The sequence below is a fragment of the Mus pahari genome, chromosome 19 (genome assembly GCF_900095145.1).
Source record: "Mus pahari chromosome 19, PAHARI_EIJ_v1.1, whole genome shotgun sequence".
Lineage (NCBI taxonomy): Eukaryota > Metazoa > Chordata > Mammalia > Rodentia > Muridae > Mus > Mus pahari.
The window spans coordinates 46,225,171-46,235,129 of NC_034608.1; the positions used below are offsets into that span (position 1 = coordinate 46,225,171).

The following is a 9,959-nucleotide window of genomic DNA, read 5'->3' on the forward strand; positions in this document are numbered from 1 at the left end:
CCCCCAATACATGATCTTCACAGCAAAAGGAAAAAAAAAAAGCAATGAAGAGCTGCTTCAAAAACCACAATTAATCTATCTATGCGAGATAAACTTCCTACTGCTGATCACAGCACTACACACTAGTGACTAATAGCCAGGCCTGGCGCCATCCCCTTTGATTCTCAGGAAAAAAAAAAAAAATTACAGTGTATAAATTGCCATTTCAGTTTTGTTGGTGACCCTGTAACGGGGATGTGAGGAGTCCACAGTAGACGCTGGCTCTCCTAGAGTTGCTTCTGCAAAAGACACCACATGCTGTCAATACAGCCAAACAGCTTTGTCACCGCAGCTATTGAAAGAGTTTGGAAAAGAAACACAAAATATGCAACACATCTAAGATTAGTTAACAGTTTCACTTTTGTGACATTTGACAAAATACAGTTTTGCTTGTTGTAGTTCAGGAAAACTCTATGCGGACAAAAACAGTGTCAACTCTTGAAACGGTGGCCATTCAACTGTTGGCCGAAAGCATCAATGTTCAAATACAGCGCTATGACAATGAACACCAAAGGGCTAATAAAATGTGGTCACCATCGTAAGCCCACGCTTTTGTTCTCGCAGGTGCTGTGACTGACACCTGTAGTCCAGGCTTTGGGAGTTACTAAGTGTTCAGGTTCTGCAATGCTTCATGAGCGATAGAATGAAAATGGGCCACGCAGTAGGCCAGAGAGGCACGTTTCTCGGCTCCTTCTTCATTTCTGCTGGAATAAAGGCCTCAGAGAGTGTTGCCTTAGCATGCCTGATAGCTCTATCATTCAACACATTTAGGGAGGCTGGGCAGACCAAGAAATTGAAAATATCTGAAAGGAAAACAACTAAAATAGAAACATATCCAAAGATGTTGTTAACATTCTGAAAGTCACAGGTAAATTCGGTCAAAATGCGTAAAACCAGTCACGCCATTTTAATTTTCTAGCTTTGTTTCTCATGTTTGATGTTTAGAGGTTTGTTTTGTTTGTTTGTTTTGTTTTGTCCAGGAGACAAGATCACTCTAATAAATCCAGATATTTTACTCCAAAGAGAACCCTGTGTGATATGACTTAGTCCTTCTCACAGCCAAATGAAAAGAAGAGGAGGAAGAAGAAAAGAAAAGAAGAAGAAGAAGAAGAAGAAGAAGAAGAAGAAGAGGAAGAGGAAGAGGAAGAAGAGGAAGAAGAGGAAGAAGAGGAAGAGGAAGAGGAAGAGGAAGAGGAAGAGGAAGAGGAAGAGGAAGAGGAAGAAAACAAAAACCCAGGACTACAGCAGTTGGAGATTAAAAAAAATAGAGAAAAGTTCCTCTCTTTAAAGGAAGCTATATTAATTTCCTTCATCCCTTACAAAAAGGCCAATAACATTTTTGTGGGAGTACATCTGAGTTTTATGAGTCTGCCCGCTCTGGTGAATGAAGGTTGCATTTAAAACCACAGAACAAGTTTCCACTTGGATTAAAGAATGTAAATGTAAACTACTAAGACTGTGTATATGAAGTAGTAAGACCGTAAATTAACGTAATGATGCTATAGTCTAGTAAACCTGTGGGGCTCACCATTTTGGTAGCAAAATTTAAACTCATGCTTTAAAGTAGAACTCTTTGATTTAATATCTCTGAGCACTGAGAAATTTGGCATTGAGTGGGGTTATTTTTGTAAAAAATTGTATGTATTTAAGTATTTAAATACCAAGTATTTAAGGCCACTTTTAATTTTTGTTTTATCTTGCACTAGGACAGTGACACTTCCGAATTTGGAGCCAAGAGTAATGTGGAAACCTCTTCCAAGATGGACATTTGTGCTGTGACAGGTGAAAGTCATGCAAAAGCTTAAGGTCACAGTGAGTTGTTGCATGTTCGAGTGTGAGCTAACACTTGTGACCTGTAGACCCTCCCTGGACACACACAATCCCTTGGTCTGTAAATCTCACAGACCAGGGTTCTCTTTGAAATTTCATTGTAAAATATTATACCACAACCCTGGCATTCAAAGACCACAGAATGTGACATATTTATTTTAAAATCCTGTGTAACATCCTAGCAGAAATAAGATAGATATAAAGAAGGAAACATAAAAAGTCAAGGTGAACCTCACTGAACCAGGGTCTGGGATGTGAGGTGACTCCTGTTGATGTCTCCCTTACTACCACATGTGATATTATGATCAAGTGCACTTATAAACAGAGGTCGAAAAAAAAAAAATCAAACAGAACACAAAACCTGAATCTAATGGGGGCAACTGCAGACACACGGGATCAACCTTTATGCTGTTCCTGCTACCTCACCTTAAAATAACCTACACAGATGCCAGGACAGTTACAATTTTTATCTGTTTATAATATTATAAAAAAGCTGTTAAAAATCTACAAAGAACGTGTGTAGGTTCACACAACATATAAACAATTATAAGGCCAATTGGAAGGGAAAGAAGAGAAGTGGATAGGGTAGGAAATTTAAAACAAAAATCTTCCAAATAGATGTTAATACAGGACCTCTCTAGAGTGTGTTGCAAATAGTTTTACCTAATGAGTGATGCTGATTCTGCCTGCATCCGACCCTACCGTGAATCATCTACCCTGTTTGTAGCTCATCAACCATTTACATCTCTTCTCCCAAGAACTCTATCAGTGAAGCCAAGAGGTTCTACAAGCCTTTTCTCTTTCTTTTTCACAGGGATGAATAAATAAGTTGAGACTACTAAGGAAAAATGGCGTTCTCCTGATCCAGGTATGGCATTCTGAGTAAGTCTGTCCGTTCGAAGATGATTCTTTTGTTCAATCGAGTAAGCCTTTCGTTCCTGAGCAAAGCAACCCGGGTTCTTTTGATTTGCGCATGGCAAAGCCTTTTATGTGATATAGAGGACCTGGTATATCACATGCTCATGAGATAAAATGGCTTACACATTCAAGAGTTCTTCAATGTCTGTTGCATGGGATTATAACTTCAACCTGTCTTTAGGTACTTCCACTTTGCGAAGAGATTGCAAACATTTGTTTCCACACAAAGGACCTATAAAAACAATAGCATGATCATGTCCTCATTCCCAAGGATTCTCTTTTGTCCTATTTCTGACCATGCTTTTTCAAATGTAATCATCCTCAAAAAAAAAAAAAAGTAAAGTAGCTGCCTGGAAGTTAACATAGGTGGTTGGCTCGGGTTGTTCTCCTTGTGGGCAGTTACCGAAAACGTCCTCCAGATGAAGAGTCTATCTGTTCATCTTCAGTCTCTCAGGATATTGGTCAAAACGATGTATTCAAATATAAAAGTGTCATAAAGTATAAGATGAAGCTCGTGAATAATCTACAGATTTCAATTCTCTAAAATACTAGTTTTTTGTATGTGTGTGTGTGTGCGTGTGCGTGTGCGTGTGCGTGTGCGTGCGTGTGTGCGTGTGTGTGTGTGTGTGTAAAACAAAATGTGTAAAAGCTAGAGTTAGTACTATTAAGGAGAAAGTACACATGGTGTGGTTAGGCAGTCGGAGCACAGAAGTCTCTCTGAATGATGCTTGTGGTTCCTAGGAAAGTGTGGTAGGGTTCTCTTCCTTGGAGGCATTTACTTATTCACTCACTCACTCACTCACTCACTCACTCACTCACTCACTCACTCAGGTGTTACTCAGAAAGGCTATCAGGTAAGTCTCCGAGAGATGATGGCAGGAGGTTCTAAAGCCCTATTGGAACATACTATGACAGCATAGTACAAAAGTTTTAGAAGATTTCCAGAATCTGGATTGAACAACACAGCGAAACACATTTCTTATGTGAAAAAGGTTGGAGAACTTGGGTTAATTGCCCATCTCCTAGAATCAGTGCTTACTCAAAGCCTGGAACATCTGCAGTCTGTATATTTTCCGGGACCTGGTCTAGCCTCTCCTGTCAACACTCCATGGAATAAGTCATATTCTCACAGCACTCTGACATTAGAGTGGCTTGGCTGGAACAGAGATTGCCTGTCCTGCTCTGCTGAGGTTAAAGGAAGTATGTCTCCATACTGAAATGAATAACTATGTTCTTTCCTGTCTCCATACTGCAATCTTTCAGGATAGGAGAGAACTGAGTTTTGTCTCAGGGGTGGGTGGGTAAGGGATGAAGGTGAGGTACCAAGAACTAGTTTGAGGTCTATCTCCCGTCTTGATCTTCTCTCTGTTAAGTGACTCATATAATAAGTGCTGGTGTGATGTACTCAGATTCTAAATTCTTAATGCCCTCCCCGACGACACTGATGACATCATACTAATACGTTGGCAATCTGGTTTCACTTCTGAAAGCTAGTCTTATCATGATTTCCAACCTCCCGGATGACAGTCGGTTGGAATCTGAAAGTCTGGTCTCAGGATCAGCTGGCCCCTTGGGCAAGTCATTAAAAACCTGTTTCCAAGCATGCACTTAAATCTCTGCCTTCCTGGCTTTATTGTCGTGTGTTTCTGGTTTTCAGAACTACTTGTATCTACAGATACCTTCACTTTTTATCCTCGGCAGTCCAAATCTGAGGAGCATATCCAATGTCTACCTGTGTGTAGATTCAGAGGAAATAGCGGGGTTCTCTCTTTCTCCCACCGTTAACATGTTCTACCTACATCAAACTCCTTTCCTTCATCCAGGGTTTCTCACTGACTCTCAATAAAGGCTGAGTTCCCCCCCAAAATGCCCCTGGGCAGAAATCTGCCCTGTCTTCCCCACTTGAAGCCACTGCTCTGAAGCAGATCATCACTAGTGCTGCCTCCAGAGAAGAAGCAGACTAGAGTCCGTTTTGCCTGCTGTAGTTGAAGTCAGCGTCATCAATCTGGGACTCCGTGATGTTGGATAGTTTTGTGTGTGTCCTTCCAATCTCCTCAAGGGCACAGGCGAGCGAGTCGAGATCCCCATCCTGTTGGTGACGTGCTTCCCAGAGGTTCAAAATGACCGCGGAGGGGCTGCTTTGGGTAGCGAAATATGATAAATTTCTAGATGAAACGAAACACAAGAGAAATAAATAGGCAAGATAAGACAAATGATCTCTATAAAGAAGTCAGAATTAAGTTTAAAGGTTTATTTATTTATATGTATATGTTTGGGCTTTTTTACGCTCAAGTCGACCGCATGCATGCAGGTACCCCAAGGAGACAAAGAGAGTGTTGGCTCTCCTGGAATTGTAGTTACAGGCAGTTGAGAACCACCATGTGGGTGCTGGGAACCAAACCCCGGTCCTCTGCGCAGCATTAAGTGTCATTAACTGCTAAGCCATCTCACCAGCCCCTAAAATGATCTTTAAAGGGCAGCAATAAAATAGTGGTGGAAAGTTACACAGAGGCAAGCCTGAGACCGTCTGCTTTGTGCCCCGACACTATATAATACCGCCATACATGAGAATTATTCTAGTGCCTTCTTCTTTTGGACCTTCCCATGGTTCTTCCCTTTCTTAAGCTACACGTGTGAACATATATGTATGTTTCCCTGCTTACTGTCTCATGAAATGTTCTTTCCCACTAGTTTATATGAAGTAAATTCATTACTTGGTTTTCAAATATTTTCCTCCCCATGTCCTTGACAAATATAAGATCTGCCAAGGTTTTGTCTTCAGTTTCTGACTACTCCTCCTTTGGTGCTAAATGTCTACTTCCCATTTTCTTCACTAATTAAACTGTTTATAGGGTTTATTATCACCTTAGGTGTTGATGTAATTATATACCTATCTACCACTTCAACCTTAGTGGATGAGAAGTTCTCACTTCAATATCTCCAAATGACTAACTGTAAGAACTGGTGTTTATGATCCTTTTTCTGATCCCTCACACTAGGATGTTAGTTTCTTACCCTTCCTCTTTGTTGTTTCTTCCATTGATAAACTCACCAGCTTTTCCTTTCTACTCTAGGGGACAGACTTCACTTATATATTAGCATGTTAGGATGTATATCAAAGTAAAGGACTTGGAACTCTGTTGCTAAAATCTTGAACACATACTTCATTGCTACATTCGATTTTCAAGTCATAAGAAAGTCGGGCATGGTGGCACACGCCTTCAATCCCAGCACTCTGGAGGCAGAGGCAGGCGGATTTCTGAGTTTGAGGCCAGCCTGGTCTACAAAGTGAGCTCCAGGTCAGCCAGGGCTATACAGAGAAACCCTGTCTTGAAAAACCTAAAAAAAAAAAAAGTCATAAGAAATCCTGTGTTCATGCATATCATAGTATGACCTCAATGAAACTATGGAGATTATCATCCCCCCACACACAAACACAAACATACACAAATATACATGTGTGCGCCCCATCACATAAACTACACACACACACACACACACACACACACACACACACACACACACACACATTTCCCCTTCACCTAACACCCTACTCTGTCTTCATTCTTGAGTACAAAACTCTGAAAGCTAGAGATCATATTTAATCATTGGCCAAATCTTCCATAGCATTTATCATAATACTGTGACAGGCATTTATTCAACATCCATTAGCTGACATTAACTGCGTAATTGATTCTTACATGTCTTTTCCAGATAATATAGCATCTTCAGTGAAAGAAAAATAAAATGAACCCTAACCTTTTGGATAATAACTTTGCTATGATGAGGACTAAGACAGCACAAAGGATTAAAGGTCAGTGTTTTTCATGGGGACTTTTAAAGTAAGGACAGAAATGTCATTCCCAATGAAATTTTAGTGTTTTGGGAAGAAACTGTTTTGCAGAACCCTTTCTGTTTTGAAGAGAGCAGCACTTTATGCCAATATTTCCAGCGTGCGAACACAAAGTGGGATCTTATAAAGAGCGGTTCACGAGAGAAGGTGAGTTTCCAATCACACATGACTTCTTATAGGAAACATACACAGTTTCTATACAACTGGTTATCAAAACGCGTACAGAGCAGAATCATTCCCCATACCTTCCACTAAGATTAATTTTTAACAGAGGAACGGTCAAGGTCAGCTCAGGATCACTGACACTAACTTCTAGTTCCTTCCATGTTTTCTTGCCTTCCTCTGCCTGCACCCTCATCTTCATGCCCTAGTCACTGATTCTACCTGCAGCCCAGCTTTGTGTTTTAAAAATGGTGATTTATGTCTATGCTAGCAGAAACAGTACATAACGCTTGAGGACTCTGGAAAGGATTCTGCTGCTTCTTATTTAAAAACTTTGAGCTGCACATGGACACTTTCTCCTCTCTGTAGGGAGAGATTTCTAGTAGTTGCTGGCTCTCACTACATCCCCTTTCATGAGGTGCAGGCAGTCCAGAACTGGAAGGGATGGTGGGAAAATAGGCACGTGCCAGCAGGTGTGGCCATCTCTTTCCTTATCAATTTTTAGAAGGAATAAAAAGGTTGGTTTTTTTGTTGTTGTTTTGTTTTGTTTTGTTTTGTTTGTTTTTGTTTTTTGTTCTCCGGTGTTGTTAAAAAGGCATCAACCACAGGCTGAGCTGTGGCTTAGTGGTAGAGGTTAGCCTAGCCATGGATGGATCTCCAGGACTTCTCTTCCCACAAACAAAATATTATCTGCAACCAGAAGAGCAATACCACCACTCCCATTTGACTGATGGCGGCTGTGGCTCTGGTGTTTCTGTTAAACGTCAACGGGAATCATAAGGATCCAAATGTTCTACTTCAGAGGTTGACCAACCTGCTGAAGCCAGACAGTAAATAGTTCTGGCTTTGCGGATCTCAGATGGCCTGGCTCTTTGTAGTTGCTCGACTCTACCATGGTACCACAAAAGCAGCAACAGACAACATTCATGTGAATGATGGCTGGGTCCTAGGAAACCATTATGGAGTAAAGCTGAAATTTGATTGTCATGTTCTTCCTACCTTTCTTACAACACTCCTCTTTCTGTTCCCCCCCACACACCTTGATACATGTATAAATGATACAATTTTTTTTTAAAGCCAGATTTTCCCTGTGGTCATTGTGCTGTCTTTGTCCAGTATTCTTATGATTTAACTAGATGTCTACAGTAGAGAGCTAATTCAAAGAAGACTGAATTTCCTGCTTTCTTTCCTTTGAAAAAACAATCTATAGATGTCCACTGATGCTGAGCCCCAACATAGGTGATCTGACTGTAGGACTCCAAGACATTTAACCAATGACATACTTAGGGATCCTGGACACTTCAAGAGAAAAGCTGTAATACTTAATAGTGAAAATCATCAAGCATATGGCTTTCAGGTGGGGAATCTTGGTCCCAATCAGTCTTAAAAATATCCAGGAACCCACACTGGGTAGGAGTTCTGTATACATAATCCAGAAAAAGCAGTACAGACTAGACAGTGCCAGCTGCACGGCTCTGGGAAGTCCTGGGAAAGTACTGATCTGTGGCATACGTACCCAGGGCTACAGAAACTGCATGTCTAAAGGAGGCAAAAATAAATCTCTCAGTTGGCACAGATCTCTGAACATACTGTAGCAAGTGAAATGAGCTTCTAGAAGTAACTTTTAGACTTATTATTTGAATTTACACAAACACACTCAGTATAATACATGTACATTCCAAGTTTCCATTTATTTTAGTAGATATAAGATCATATTTGTCTTAATTATTTGATTTGTCTTGCTATCACCAGACATTTGACAAAACTGTGTCTCCTCATGTATAGTAGAAAAAAACAACCTGGAAAAAACTAAACTAAACTCTTATTCCAACAGGCTGTCCTTAAAAGATAGTGATGCAGTTTTATGGAGTGCATATATGCAAATGCAATGTTATTTTTTCTTAAAGTGTTAGGCCATATATACAACTGATTTTTTTTTATACCACATTTTTGAAATTATTCAGATCCTAATATATGAGTCCCATTTTCCCTCACAGTAACTCTGATGCATTTGGATACCAGGTGGTAAAAGCTCAAATTTAGCAAACATTACTAGTAAAACATAGAATTCATGTTGATTTTAAGCAGTTTCCCAAAAGAGTCACTGGTTCCCTCTCCCTGTCTCTCTTTGTCCCCACTTCCTCTCTTTCTTTTCTCTCTTATCATGTTGTGTTCTCTCTCTCTCTCTCTCTCTCTCTCTCTCTCTCTCTCTCTCTCTCTCTCTCTCTCTCTCTCTCTTCTCCATCCCTTCTTCTCTCTGAAATGAAGCCTAAACATCACCCCAAACCAAAAATTCTAAATATTCGGAAGTATGCTGAAAAAAAGAACATTTTCTTTCACTACAAAACATTTTTATTATGCTCATTTTAGAGCCCTCAGATTGTTAAGTTCTTCACTAAACTTTATAGCTTTTACAAATTTTGACCAACTAAAGTAATTTAGATAATTAAGACTACTTTGGGTGGTGCCTGACAGATGTCATTTACCATGCAGAAAGAAGGTCTAACTACTGCACTATGAGGTTAATTTTAGTATCTTCTAGGTTTTCAGTTCAAGTTATTTTCCCAGAGCTCTAGACTCAAATGGCTTGGTCCTCTCTTGGATGCTCTCTGAGTAAGAACAATCACTATGATACCAGAAATTATGGGTCACACTAAGATGATAAAACACACACACACACACACACACACACACACACACACACACACACACACATTTATGTGGTGGTGATGGTTTATGAAATTTAATTAACTGTGTATTGTTGAACATTTGAGTTTTCTATATACCTGAGTTCCTTTTTGTTTTGCTTCTGTGATTAATTTCACCTTTTAAACTTCCCCATGAGCTGGCCATGTACCTAATCTGGGGCTTTCTGTGGAAGGCAGGGCCAAGATAACCTGACTAATAACACATGTTTGGCATGGGCCAACTGATAAAGCCACACTAAAACATGTAATCCACTTAATTTTCAAAATTCACCTTCCTACTTATAACTGTGGTAGATTGAGAATGAAATTCAGATTAGGTTCAGAGATTTTGGAAATACTCATGGAGCCTTTTAAGGTATATAAGTTGAGGGTAGGAGAGAGTTTAAGAGACAAGCCGGGCGGTGGTGGTGCACGCCTTTAATCCCAGCACTTGGGAGGCAGAGGCAGGT

General features: G+C 40.1%; 1 protein-coding gene across 9 annotated transcripts in view; it reads right to left on the minus strand.

Moving 5' to 3' along the window:
• Window positions 1–1,253: 1,253 nt before the first annotated feature.
• Unc5d (unc-5 netrin receptor D) overlaps window positions 1,254–9,959 on the minus strand; it is a 537,305-nt gene continuing 528,599 nt past the window's right edge. For 8 of the 9 annotated variants that reach the window (XM_021218890.2, XM_021218893.2, XM_021218894.2 and 5 more), the window contains one exon: window positions 1,254–4,952. In XM_021218890.2, the coding sequence (XP_021074549.1) occupies window positions 4,748–4,952 (205 nt within the window). In that variant the 3' untranslated portion in view covers window positions 1,254–4,747. The remainder of the gene's footprint in view (window positions 4,953–9,959) is intronic. The other variant, XM_021218892.2, reaches the window with a different exon arrangement.